We start from the raw sequence: 13,466 nt of genomic DNA, 5'->3' as shown, positions 1-13,466 counted from the left end.
GCAACCGCCTGGACTGAAGCGTCACCCGCTTTTCTCTTTCCCAGGGACATCCAGGCCAGGGCGGGTCCAGAGGGAGGCCCGGCTACGACGGCTGCAATGGGACCAGAGGCGACTCGGGCCCGCAGGGACCCTCCGGCTCTGAGGGCTTCCCCGGCTCACCCGTGAGTGGGGGCACAGGGTGGGCTCGGGGAGCTGGAGTGAAGGTGGACGCCTGTCTAGGCAAACGCAGGAAGTGGCTGTCGCCTGCACACCCCACTGCCCAGGCTGGGCCCCTGGAGGACGGTGTCTCGGAGCCCTCTCGGAGCAGGATACCTGCACTTGGGCACGGACAGGGGACCCCTCTCCCCGGGGCAGGTGGAGCCTCCTGTTTCCCCACAGCGCTCAGGGCCTCCTGGCCTTGGAATTGAGGGGCCATGCTCTTCCCTTCACCTGTGCTAGAAGCTGGGGGGTTGGTCCATGGCGTTCTCCCTCGATTCTCCCAAGAATCCCTCCCTGCTCTCTGTGTTGGACACCCCGACCCTGCTGTCCGTTAGTCCCCATCTGCACCCACGAGCCGACCCTCTGCGACCTTCAAGGAGGTCATATTCTCCCTGCGCGGTGAGGCAGGTGCACTGTAGGACTTCACTTTTCAGGGGAAGAACTTTTATGTAGTTAGCAGTTCTGTGGTCTAGGTCATTGTTTAGGGTCTGCGCAAAGAATCCTGACAAATTGTTGTGATACGTTGCTACCTTCTTACTATGAAAAGCTTTCATGTTCAGGGTTATACTAAAAAGTGGTTTATTAAGACTTTTCTTTTCTAAAACATTCTGAGGTGGGAGGACTCTAGGAGCAGCTTCCCTGTCTCCACGCTGCAGAGAATTTATTTTCCCAGCAGATCGGCCCACCTCCACCTCTCGGCCGCCCTCTTGTTAGATGTTTTTGTTCTGTGAGGTTCAGCTTTCCAGTCAGCTCATCCATTCCCAGTTCTGTCATAAATCTTATGACGAAGAGTTGCATCCACTTCTTTAAAATGTGGTGATGTGGTGATGCTATAGGAGGTATATAGACACGTATAGGTTCATCCTATCTGTACTGAACACAGTTCCAGTTTTAAAGAATGGCCTAGTATCTCCCCAACAATTGGCCTTATAGTGTTAGGACTAATGCCAAAGACAGCACCTAATTTCATTCCAAAGGAAAATAACGTAATGATATGCTAGAAGACAAGTTTAGAGAGGCTTCATTTGGGTTTTTGAAACTAAACTGAATCGCATAAAGCATTTCCATTTTAACTCTGGGGAAAGACACTGCTGGGTAAGTATGAAATCAGGCCTCACTCTTGGAATCGAACATAGAGGTTGGTGTTCAGGGCCACAGGAACAAGCAGATTTTGGCTACAAAGACTGATGCTTCATTGTCCAAATCACCATGGCTACACTGACTGTTAACAGACCTTCTTGTATTTCTTGTTTTATGAAATACCTGCTAATTTAGGGGCCCCAAGGACCTAAAGGCCAGAAAGGCGAACCTTATGCCCTGCCTCCAGAGGAACGTGACAGATACAGGGTACGTGGCTACAGGTGGGAGAAGAACCGAGCCATGCCCCGTGTAGGTTCCCACCCACATGCATGTTCTGTAAGGATGCATGCAGTAAAGGAATTCTTGGAGTAATGGAATAATCCAAAACTGCGCTTCAAGCCAGGTGTGGTGGCGCATGCCTGTAAACCCAGCATTCGGGAGGCTGAGGCAGGAGGATTGTTGTGAGTTTGAGAGCAGCCTGGGCTACAAAGTGAGCTCAAGGCCAGCCTGAACTGCATAGCAAGACACTGTCTCAAAAAGACAAAGAATAAGAATTAATCAAAATTGTGCTTCATGTAAAAATCATCATCTCCATCCGGGATGTTTGCAGTCTTGTGTTAGCTGGGGGTGCACCCTTTCCTGTATTTATGATGCCCAAGCCCCAAGCCAAATAGATCACCAAGTCTTGATAGGCTGGTTCATTTCCAACTCTCAGTGAAGCTAAATCTCCAAGTGCTCCGAGGTGCTAACCCTGAACCGTTGTCCTCCCCACCAGGGTGAAACCGGAGAGCCTGGGTTGGTCGGCTTCCAGGTGAGTTTGGTTTTTATTTTGATTAGAAATAGTCCAGGTGAGACGTTCAGAACTTCAGAACCCCGCCCTCGGGACCACCTCTCCTCTCAATGCAGTCTTGTTTCCTGTCCACAGGGACCTCCCGGCCGCCCCGGGCCTATAGGGCCGATGGGTCCAGTCGGAGCTCCCGGAAGACCAGTGAGTACCATGCACCAGCACACCTTCGGGCCAGCTCATCCGCAGGCACCGCTGCCTCAGCTGCTGGGCAGGAGAGCTCTGCAGAGCAACGGGCGCGGGGGTCCTGCGGCCCCTCTGTGACGAGCAGGCCTCCTTCCACGCGTGCTGCTCCTGCTGAGGGCTAGGGGAGGACTGGGGGTTGCAGTGGCCTGCTCACTGCTGGCTGGGTTCTGGCCGTGCCTTTGCAGGCGTGAGTATGCTCGCCTGGACCCATACCTGGCCGTGTGACAAAGGCCTGTCACCCTGGGCACAGCAAGCAAGTCCCACAGTCGGGAAGAGGACTTGGGCTCTTCCAGAGCGGGGCGTTGTGTGGCAGGACCAAGCCCAGCCCAGGCCAGTGCAGTGAGAGCACCGCAGGGCACAGCCCCCGGGACAGGCAGTGTCACAGCCGGGCGCCATGGCCACGCATGGCCCAGGCACAAAGAGGAGGCTGTAGCCACGCTGCACCTCCTCGCTGCTCAGCAGTGACTGCGCCCCCTGCACAGGGGAGGTTCCGGCCGGAAGTGAGGGCGCCCCAGACCAGGACAGGCACCCAGAAGGCTGTGCGTCCCATTCCACTAGAGCCTGAGGAGTGGGTGGTGTCTGGGCAGGGACCAGCGCCCTAACGTTTGGGCAAGGCGCGCACCATCTCCTTCAGACTATGATGAGAAGTACAGTTGTTCTTACAAAGCAAATTTCCTTGGTGCTGTGAAACCATTTCTGCAAGGAGCCCTGTCTCTGCACGCAGTCACCAGGTGGGAGACAAAGCGGTGTCCTTAGCTCTCCGCGGTGCCTGGTCGCTGGCTTCCTCCTAATTCACGAGCCTCATGACCTGGGGTTTTTACTCTTTAAAAACACACCACACTGCCGGGCATGATGGCACACACCTGTAATCCTAGCACTCTGGAGGCTGAGGCAGGAGGATCATTGCAAATTCAAGACCAGCCTGGGCTACAAAGTGAGCTCAAGGCCAGCCTGAGCATAGACAGACCCTGTCTCAAAAAAGACCAAAACAAAACAGAAAGCCCACAGCACAGGGAAACCTGAAGCAGGCTGTGTAGCTGACCTGCCAGCCTGAGGCCCCCACTGTCCGCCCACTGGTGTCACCCATGAACCACAGCGCTGCTCCGTAGATCAAGTCTCCGTGAGCATCTGGCGCCTCGTGGGGCCCAGAGGAACCGGGAAGTACAGCCAAGGCCACGGGGTGGGGCTCACAGAGGGGCACAGCAGGACACGGGTGACGTCGAGGCCCAAGCACCCAGGAGCAAACCCGGAGAGCCAGCAGGGCCAGCAGCAGGGGGGAGCTGCTGATCCGCCTGCCAGCTTCTCGTCCCGAGAGATGGGTTGGGGACCCCTGCGCCAGCTGTGCGGCATCCTGGATGGCACGTGGCTGCCCGGGGCTCCCAGCAGAGGTGCCGGGGGCCTGGGATGCAGAGGACAGCCAGCAAGTATCTCTGTGTTTGCAGGGACCCCCTGGACCGCCCGGGCCAAAAGGACAGCCGGTGAGTTGCCGGGACGGGGTGGGGTGGGGAGGGCCGGGCTGTGCATGCATGCTCTCACCCGACCGTGACTCCGCGGACAGCTGTGTGCTGTTTAGACTGTGCAGAGAAGCAGCTTGCATGTTTTTAAAACTTAATGGTCAACTGCAAGCCTGGGCCCAGGGCTGCGTCTACGACTCCTGGTCTATTCTGTATGTGTCTGTGTCACATGACCTACTGTGTACCAATCAAGTAGCACATTACTGTTGCTATCTGAATATCACACCAATGAATGTTTGATTAGAAATGTAGCATTTAAAAAAAAAAAAGCTGGGCATGGTGGCAAATGCCTACAATTCCAGCACTCAGGAGGCTGAGCCAGGAGGATTGCTGCAAGTTCGAGGCCAGCCTCCGCTACCCTGAGTTCAAGGCCAGTCTGAACTACATAGCAAGATGATCTCAAAACTCAAAAACCAAAAAAAGAAAGAAAGAGGAAAATGTTACATTTTCAGTAAGTGTGCAGTGGCACACACCTGTAATCTCAACACTCAGGCAGCTGAGGCAGGAGGATCTACAGAAGTTGAGGGCCAGCCTAGGCTACATGGTAGATTCAAGGACAGCCAGAACAACATAGTGGGAAGTTGTCTCAAAATAACAACGACAAACAATAGTAGCCTAGATCAACATAGAGACAGGTGTCTGTCCCCCGTTAACGGACGGGATGTGACTCTGCTTGTTATGGGGACACAGTGACGCCCTTCTTACCTGGGTGTAATCGGGTCCTGCAGAGCCTGAGGATGGGCCAGAGCTGGGCTGTTTGCCTCAGGGGTGGCTCCGGCTTGGTGGAGGCTCTGCCACCAGCTGGTCTGTCAGCAACTGAGAGGACAGAGCTGGAGTTCGCCGTGACCGGGGGAACCCGGACAGATGTCCACAGCAGGCGAGGCTGGCTGGGAAGGTTTGATCTGCCTGCGTAGAGTGGAAACCCTGCGGTGCAGCAGGAAGTCCAGGGGCCACGCTGACCCCGTCTGGATGGACACCACTGTGACCACCACCCCGGTGTCTGCTGGCCCGTCCCCGCCAACAGCGGGGCTTCTGGGCCCCGAGGCTGCCGGACCGCTCCCCGCTGCAGCCAGAGCAGCGGAAGGCGGCAGGGCCCGGCAGAGGAGCCTGGGCCTCAGATCTCGCCGGGCCACGGCAAGCCCACACAGCCCTCCTCGCCGCCAGGTCACTTCCTGTGGCCTTGGCACGGGCTCCGAGCGGAGGCGGGGTGCGGGGCTGGCGGCTCTGCCCCTGCTGTGCGGTTTCAGCCCCCGCCGGGTGGGGAAGAGGCAGCAAATGCTGAGTTAAGGGCTGTTTTTCCCCTGTGCTCAGGCGGGCTGGGGGAGGGGCAGGCGGAGGGCCTTGGCGACCCTGGCCCGCCTGGGAGAGAGTGGGCCTGGGAAGCGGCTGCTGCCCCCCACCTCTGCCCTGTGCATGGCTGCGGGGGGCCGGGAACCACAGCGCAGCCCACTGTGAGGCAGAAGGTGGAGGAGAGGCTGGATGGGCCCAAAGAATCATCCAAATCATGAAACTGATTGATTTTAAACCCCCTAAAATCATCAAAAATCTCAGAACTGTTTATGCGAAGTTAGACGAGCTTAGCACAGGGGCGAAAGAGAAAACGCACTGTGAGGGCCAGAATGCCACGGGGCAGCGCGCACCCCACCGCAGCCCGGCCCGGGCCGAGGCCACGCCGCGCAGCTGGGACCGTCTGGGTGTCCCAGCCCGAGGCCTCGCACCGGGCTGGCCGCGCCCCAGCCGGGGAGGGACTGCCGAGCGCCGCGCGCATGTGGGTCCAATAACGTCGCTCGTGGGGCGGTCTGGGTTTCTTTCTTCCTAAAAATATAATTGTAGTTTACTGTGATCCTTTTAAAAACTCACAAAAGCCATTTATCTTCCCAGGGCAACCGAGGACTTGGTTTTTATGGAGAAAAGGGTGAAAAGGTAAAGAAAACGCCGCAGGTTCTCGCGGAGGGGGCGGGCACAGCGACCGGAGCACTAGCCATTACGCTTCCAAGGGTTGTACAGAGGCCAGGGCGGCTGCCAGGGGGCAGCGCGGGTGCCAGGCTTTGACCCACTGCAGTGACAGTTGTGCCCAGGAAGTCGTGACCGAGACTGGCCGGGTGGCCAGGACCTCTGACCTGGGAAGACTCCACCCGCCTTCCACAGGGCAAGGGGAGCCCAGGTCGCCAACGGCTGTGCAGCCCCATCAGTTCTGAGCGATTGCAGGGGACTGTGGGGGGTGAAGACGTTCATTGCACAATTGCATTGTCCTGTGATGACTTCCATGTCATAATTATCGCAGCACAAAATGGGTGTACATGTGTTAGTATACAAAAACCGAAATAGCAGCATTGCGGTGGGACGGCGATGCCACGCCCGCGTGTGCCCTTCTCAGCACGCCCTCCGTGACTCCTGTGTAGATTAGTGTGCACTGTGCAGTAACACTCACTCCTCGCTGTGAGCCGGGGCGTGTGCATAACGCGTCTCCCTTCGCTGTACCTCTTCCCCCTGCACCTCTCGGCCACTTCCCACTGCAAAAGACCCGTCTCCGTCTTCTGTTGTCTGTCTTCTATTTTGTGCTTTAGTTTACTTATGCTTTGGGTGTCTCGGATGAGAAGCCATGGGATGGGTACGCTGGGTGTCTGATGTATCTCACCTAACATTGTGGTCTCAAGCTGCACGCGTTTTCCTACAGATGAGTCAGATTCACCCCTCTTTCTGGCAGAGTGGTACTCCACTCTGTGAAAAACCACTTTCTTTATCCATACATCTGTTGATGGACACACAGGCCGCTTCCAAGATGTGTTGTCATGAGCTGTGTGTTTCTTTCCACTTAAAACAACTGCTTCTGCTGTACCACACACAGGGCGACCAGGGCCTGCCAGGACCCAACGGGATCCCCTCGGACACCACCCACCCCGCTGTGGCACCCACAAGTTCAACCATCCTCCCGTACAAGGTAAGCGGGATGCCGGCCTCCTGGGTAGCCAGGAGAGGGAGAGAGAGAGGGAGAGGTGACTTCCTTCAGTTCTGTTCTGACGACCACATTCCGATCGCTAAAGACGTCACCAACAAATGGGTAAGTTGTACATAAACCACAGCCAGCCCCCCGGAATGTTCCAGATGCTTCCAGATAGTTCTAGATTCTGTGAGATTGCTTCAGTGGTCACACACTTACGTACACAGTTGAGATGAACTCAGGGCAGTGTGAGAATCCATTAACAACTCAGATCTGTCCCTCTGTAAGAGCGTCTCCCATGTGGACGTGGGTCATGGAGCCGGGATTTCAGGACACGCAAGCAGCGTATTATGTTCAGAAAACGAAACCCACTTGTCCTCCTCCTGCAAAGCACCTGACTGTGGGTTTTGTTTGTTTTCGGGTCGAGGTCGGTTTCCACGGCTTCTCCTACGCTCAGTCGAGCCTCCGTGTGGTTAAACACACACCCCTGGTCCCCAGTGGAAGTTAGCATTCCGCTGTCCCTGGCTCCAGACACTGCCCTATCCCCACCTGGCTCAGGCAAAGCGCCCTCTCCCTGGCCCCCTGCGCCCCTCGGGGTCAGGTGGAGGTGTTCAGGACAGCACAGACGGCCTGGGAGCAGACAGCGGAGGCCGTGTGTGGGGCGCACACACCACGCAGAAGCATGGAAAGCGCGTTTGCCCAGCAGAACAGAAGCCCAGCCCCAAGTATCAGTCACGGTGGAGCGTGAAGCCCAGCCACAGGGGCATTGGCAGGCAGGGCCCCCTCATGGGAAGGAAATCAACCCTGTAGCCGTGGCCCGAGTTGAGGGACCAACAACAGGTGTGGCTTCCGAGGTGGCCATGGGGCCTCCGTCCAAGGCCAGGGCAGAGTAGCCAGTGGACTGCTGCATGCCAGGCGCTCCCCCAGGGTCCCCTTCCACTACCAAGGAGGGGCGGCTCCCAGCGGCCTGCAGGGGCGGGCGCGTGCCGCAGGAAACCAACTGTTGTCCTAGGACAGGGAGACAAGGACCTGGCCAGTCGAGAAAAGGCAAAGGAACTGGCATTGCTTCCTGGAGCCACTTGGGCGAGGGTCCGAGTGTGTTCCCATGCGTCTTATGCAGAGAACCTCCAGAGTGTGCGCTGTGGGAGGATGAATGTTGTGTCAGGTGTGCGTCTCTGCCTATCCTTCCCTGGGGTCTCAAGGACAGCAGCACACGTGATGAAAAGACTCACTGTGTAGAGGCCCCACGCAGGGCAGGGGCTCAGGGAGAGCCGATCTAACACACAACCGCTCCCCAGCCCCCTCAAAAGCAGGATTTAATTTGTCTTGTGAAAATCTAGAAGAAATAATCCTTTTGTTCCATTCTGATTTTGAAGGTGCAAAATTTAGGCATCCTTGGTTGCAATTAATTTATTTATAAGATTACTTGAAGTCTTATTAAATACTTTCTGCATTTATAAGATTACTTGAAGTCTTATTAAATACTTTCTGCGTGCACACTGGGTCGATGTGTAGATACTGCCGGTCTGGAAGTGATGGGCCTTTCTCTCCTCTCCTGTTCCCCACAGGGTGAAAAGGGCAGCCAGGGAGAACCCGGGACAAAAGTAAGTCCAGTTGCAGAGACGCCGCTCCACCTGCGCCCGGTCCTCGGGTGGGCAGTGCATGGTGCTGGGTCTCAGCGGCCCGGGCTCCATTTCCCGCCTCCGGTCTAAGCGAGAAAGGGCTCTGAGCACCGGCCTTTCCCGGCACACCGCTGGCTGCTCCGCCCTTGCTGACGTTAGAAGCTGCCATTGTGCTGGGTGACTGACGGGCTGGGCCGGGGACAGCTGGCCTGGTCCTGGGCAGACGGCGGCCCCCCGGCCCTCTCAGCTCATCCCCCAGCCTGCCGCACTGTCCAGCTGTCCCTCAGCATCGCTTACCCCGTGACAGCGGCCTACGGCATCTGCATCCAAGCGCCTGCCGAATGGGTCACTGCGGAGGAAGCGGCTGGGCCGGGCTTGGCGGGCTGCAGCGTGGCCTGCAGGACCTGCGGCCTCACACCACTCCCTCTCTCCTAGGGCATCTCGTATAAGGGCGAAGAGGGGATCGTGGGCTTCCCAGGAACGCGGGTAAGCCAGGCTTGTACGGCCTAAGCGTCTTCTTCTAAGAGCATGTGTTTGCAATACACGGTAATTACACTCACCCTGGGGAGCCGGCCCACATACCTGCTGCGTCTTAGTCATTTCAGAACCACACGGCTGTTTGGTTTGGTTTTGCTTTTTAAATAGCATTTCTTTGATGAGAGTAGTTTCATCCCTAGCAAAATGCAGCAGAAGGACAGAGATTTCCTGTCGTCCCTGAAACACCCCCGCCCCACTCCATGCACACAGCCTCCTGCTGTGGGTGCCCCCCTCCTTGTCCGCTTAGCCCACAAACCTCACAGACTTGCCACGCCCCACTACTGAAGCTCTCAGCCGGCACCCCTCTGCTTGGAGGAGGAGGAGGAGAACTGTTCCTATGCTGTAGGCTCAGTCAGCCTTTGGTCCCTAAAAACCTGACATGGCTGCCCCAGGAGTCCAGCGAGGATGTCCCTGGACTGGAGCTCAACCCTCAGAGCCAGGAGCCCCAGGGGGCACCTCTGCTCTCAGCCCTGGCCAGCCATGGCCCCAGGATGCGTGGTGGGCAGAGCCCGGACCGGGAGGAAGAGACCAAGGGCTCCTGGTGACCATGTGATGGTCACACCTACGGTCACACCTGTTTTACAGTGTCCACAATAAGAGGGGAGAGACTTCTTAGACGACAACTGCCCACATCTTTCTGTATCGTGTGGGTAGCTCCGTCTTCTTTAATGGGTGGGAGTTACACGCTGTATGAAACGTGGTTACCATGATTTCTATCCTGTGGAAAATCCGAGTCCCCAAATGGTGGCTTTGCTCTTCTGATGAGGGGGGTGCTTCCCTTTTGCCTCATCATAGTCCCCTCTTGCTGGCACCCCCGCCCCGGCTGCCAAGGGGAGGACTGCCCTTGCTTGTTGCTGCTTTCCAAAGTTACCAGCCCAGAAGTTGTTTCCGTGCTCACTGGCACCATGGCAAAGCCCTCTGGAGAGGTCTGCTGCGTGTCTGAGCTGTTAATCATCTCTGTCTTCTGTTCCAACAGGGGCCTCCGGGCTTAGATGGAGAGAAGGGATTCCCAGGACAGAAGGTGAGTGCTGCAGGGGGTCCGCTCCTGGGGGCCTCACAGGAGGTTTCGGTGTCGAGGGACAGAGCACACATCCTCAAAAAAGCATGTGACTCCCCTACACTCAATGGCACGAAGAGCCCTCCCCAACCCTCCGCACACCCAGCCGGGCCGCCACCTTCTTCCCTGTCCCTCCCCCAGCCCAGGGCCTCACACCGCTGTCACCGAGGTCACTCTTAGGAAGGTCTCGGCTGGTGACAGGGTTTCCGCCTATATTTTTTATAGATTGACCCACTTTTTGGCACTTTATGTGCGGCGTTAACCCACCATGTGTTCTGTGAACAGATTTGGGGCTTTTCTGGGAAGGAATTTGAGGGGAAGGATGCACTCAATGGGCCGGATATGGCGGTGTTGAACCCTAGCCTGCGTGAGCCGGGGTCTGAGCCGGTGGTGGATGAAGATCTGTCCACTTCAGCATCGCTACATTTATGGTTTCAGTCCTAAACCTGAGGACGCTCGCCCTGCCCCCAAGGGCCAGAACCCTGGCTGGAGTCCACCACGCCTGGCCCGTGGGTGCAGCTTCAGATCTGCACACAGACCAGGGGTGGCTCTGCACACATGGCAGTAAACGCTTGCGCTCCTCTGCCCAGCGCTCCGCCCAGCCCACTCCAACGGTTCCACGCAGCGCCAGCGTCCGCCTCTTTCTGCCTCAAGCCACGGAGCCACGGGACAGGGACACGCACATCCTCGCCCCTTGGCGGTGCCCACCCCCAGCCAGCAAAGCAGGCCCCATGCAGCCACGGGCAGCATCCCCACCCCATGGTGCGGCAGATGCACAGAAGTGGGTGCTTCCGTCACAACTCCCTAATCCCTGCGTGAGAGCCAGGCAGGCCGTGGGAGCAGCTCTGAGCCCAAGGGCTTCCTGCCCGGTCACCCAGGGACAGCACTTGTCCTGCACACGCCACTGCACCCTGCAAAGCACCAGGCCCAGCTGTGGGGACCCTGGGCTCTGGACTTGACCACTGACCATGCAGACCCACTGGCTGGCTCCCGGAAACTCGCTGATCTTACGTTCGCCCCTGCCCTTTGACCCCAGCTCGGGCCACAGACCCGACGCCAGCCTTGCCCTCAGGACTCCGACGTTCCATGCCAGTCACTGTGGGTTGGGACATTCCCAAAGGTAGCACAGCTGCCCACCCTGTGCCTGGCAGAGGCCAGAAAGTTAGATGCCAGCTGATGGAGGACAATAAGCAAATCTCGTGACGAGACAGAGGCTAAAGCCAGCCCTGGCGTTCGGAAGCCGTCGTCCCCCGCTCCTGGGCAGTAAAAGAGCAGCTGCCAGCCTCTCGATGCCCGTCCTGCGCTGGCCGACTCGGCCTGACTGTCCGCCCTTCTGCCTCCAACACAGCGGAGCCGCCGTGACCCCTACAGCTGGGGCCCAGAGCTCCGTGAAAGACCCGGGGTTCTGGCTGCGGCCCTGGATGCCCTCGCCGGGCACAAGGATGGTGCCTCAGCCGGGCTGCTGCCGGCATGGCTGGGGAAGACACAGGCTTCAGCGGTCACCCAAGTGGGTTCAGGGGAACCGTTTGCTTGGCTGTGGGAGGCAGAGCCGTGAACCCTGCTGCTGGGCTTACAGAACTCCAGTTAGTGCTAACTTTTCCCAAAAGGGAGTCAGGAACTGTCTTGTGGACTTGGCTATTTTAAGTCTAAAGAAAAAAATTAGACATTATTCCCCCCCCCTTTTTTTTCCTTTTGTTTTGTTTTTGAGTCAGGGTCTTGCTATGTAGTTCACTCTAGCCTTGAATTTACTATGTAGCCCAGGCTGGCCTCAGACTCACAGAGATCATCCTGCCTCAGCCTTCCCGATGTGAAATTAAAGATGGACACCACCACACCTGACTTTCCTTCCTTTTTCTAAGGTGAACATATTCTTAGTAACTGAGCTTTTCACAGCCTGGAGTTACTGTGAAGGTAACTGAGCCCTGGTCCCCTTGGAGGACACAAGCCCTCTGGTGTCAGCAGGATGACGTGCACCTGTCGGAGCTGCCTGGGACTCCAGGAAGTGCATGGCCCCGCGGCAGAGATAACGGGACTGTCACCAGGTGCACGCTCAGACGGTGGCTGCAGCTCAGGGCAGCAGTCGTCCGGTGGCATGCACAGTAGCATGGTTCCGGCCGGGTCCCCAGCACCCAGTCCACGTGCCCTGCAGGCCAGCAGGGCTTCTGTGAGGCGAGGCCTCTCCTCCGAGGCACCGAGCTCTGCCCAACCTGACCCCGTGTGCGGCCGCTGCATGGGACACAGCCGCGTGACCCGGGAGCTGCTCCAGCCCTGGGAAGGGTGGCTCCCCCGAGGGCCGCTCTCCCTGCTGCCTGCTCCGCCGCTGCCTGGCCATTCCCACTTTGGCGCATTTCTGCCCGCCAAAACATGAAACTGGCTGCTGCACCTTGTGTGAGAAAAAGTCGCAGCGTGCACCCAGGCCTCGGACAGGAAACAACCTCGGCGCCCCGCTCGTCCACACCTCCCGGCCCTGAGCTCCCGGGGCCCGCAGCCCCTAGATAACAGACCCACAGAGCTCGCGTCACCGCATTGGCCAGAGAGGCACCGAGCTGGGGGCCGCGCCACATGAGGCCTTCACAAGAGGGACAAAGGTCGGGGTTTCGGAAAGCGGTGCAGGGCTGCCGCACAGCTGGATGAGGCGCCTCACAGGCCTTTGTTCGAGGCACGACCACGGGGTTGAGAGACAAAGTCAGGGTCAGCAGTGGTTTTTTGTTAAGGAAGAGAAAATAATCGCCGATTAAGAGGTTTTTTGGTTTTAACTGGAAGTGTGCAAAACCCGTCTTGGGGGAAGGTCTCAGCCATGGACCTGGTGCCAGCGCCTGGCCCAGTGTCACTCAGGAGGACGCTCACGTGGAGCGTGGCATCTGAGACCACGGAGTGAGGCCCAGGAAGGCCGGCCGCCCTCGGGAGCAACTCGACCTGACCTGGGGACCACAGCACCGAGGGGAGAGCCACTGCAGATGATCCAGTTTCCAAAGCAGGAACAGTAAAAAGACAGCACAGACGGGGAGGACCTGACCTGCGAGAACGAGACCCGCCTCGGCTAAACCCGAACTTGGACTTTGGCTCCTGGTTTAAGCAAAGGAGCTTTAAAATGGCGAATTTCACTCTGGGCACACGGGGGCGGTACGGGGTTTTGCTGAACTGTTGTTAACTTTATCACAGCTCTTTTAATAACCACGTCACGGTCACTTTCTGAGGTTGTCCACTGAGATACAAGTAAAACGTGCGCATTTGTCTTGCAGGGAAACAGAGGCCTGGATGGCTACCAAGGCCCCGACGGAGCCCAGGGATTGAAGGTGACCGGTGCCTCCCTCTTCCCTTCCTACGGTGTCCTGCACCCCTGGGAGGGGACGCCCCGCCCAGCAGTGCTACGGCATCACGAGCACTGCACCACCTGGGCCAAGGAGCTGGGTGGCAGCTGACTAGCTGTGTGCTGTGTGGGGTTCCTGGGGTGCAGTGGGGTCCCCTGAGCAGAGGGGACCAGTGG

General features: G+C 57.8%; 1 protein-coding gene across 1 annotated transcript in view; it reads left to right on the top strand.

Annotated features, from left to right (window-relative positions):
- Col4a2 (collagen, type IV, alpha 2) overlaps positions 1 to 13,466 on the top strand; it is a gene marked incomplete at its 5' end in the record, with an annotated part of 85,896 nt that overhangs the window by 44,912 nt on the left and 27,518 nt on the right. Inside the window, 11 exons of the mRNA XM_013516801.1 lie at positions 45 to 161; positions 1,474 to 1,545; positions 2,054 to 2,089; positions 2,204 to 2,266; positions 3,751 to 3,786; positions 5,704 to 5,745; positions 6,671 to 6,763; positions 8,332 to 8,367; positions 8,821 to 8,871; positions 9,899 to 9,943; positions 13,222 to 13,275. Coding sequence (XP_013372255.1) covers positions 45 to 161; positions 1,474 to 1,545; positions 2,054 to 2,089; positions 2,204 to 2,266; positions 3,751 to 3,786; positions 5,704 to 5,745; positions 6,671 to 6,763; positions 8,332 to 8,367; positions 8,821 to 8,871; positions 9,899 to 9,943; positions 13,222 to 13,275 — 645 coding nt within the window. The remainder of the gene's footprint in view (positions 1 to 44; positions 162 to 1,473; positions 1,546 to 2,053; positions 2,090 to 2,203; positions 2,267 to 3,750; positions 3,787 to 5,703; positions 5,746 to 6,670; positions 6,764 to 8,331; positions 8,368 to 8,820; positions 8,872 to 9,898; positions 9,944 to 13,221; positions 13,276 to 13,466) is intronic.

Source organism: Chinchilla lanigera, unplaced genomic scaffold (assembly GCF_000276665.1).
Source record: "Chinchilla lanigera isolate Chin_1 unplaced genomic scaffold, ChiLan1.0 scaffold00003, whole genome shotgun sequence".
In the NCBI taxonomy this organism is placed as follows: domain Eukaryota; kingdom Metazoa; phylum Chordata; class Mammalia; order Rodentia; family Chinchillidae; genus Chinchilla; species Chinchilla lanigera.
The sequence above is the reverse complement of the archived record's forward strand: the minus strand, read 5'-3'. Positions and strand labels throughout refer to the sequence as shown.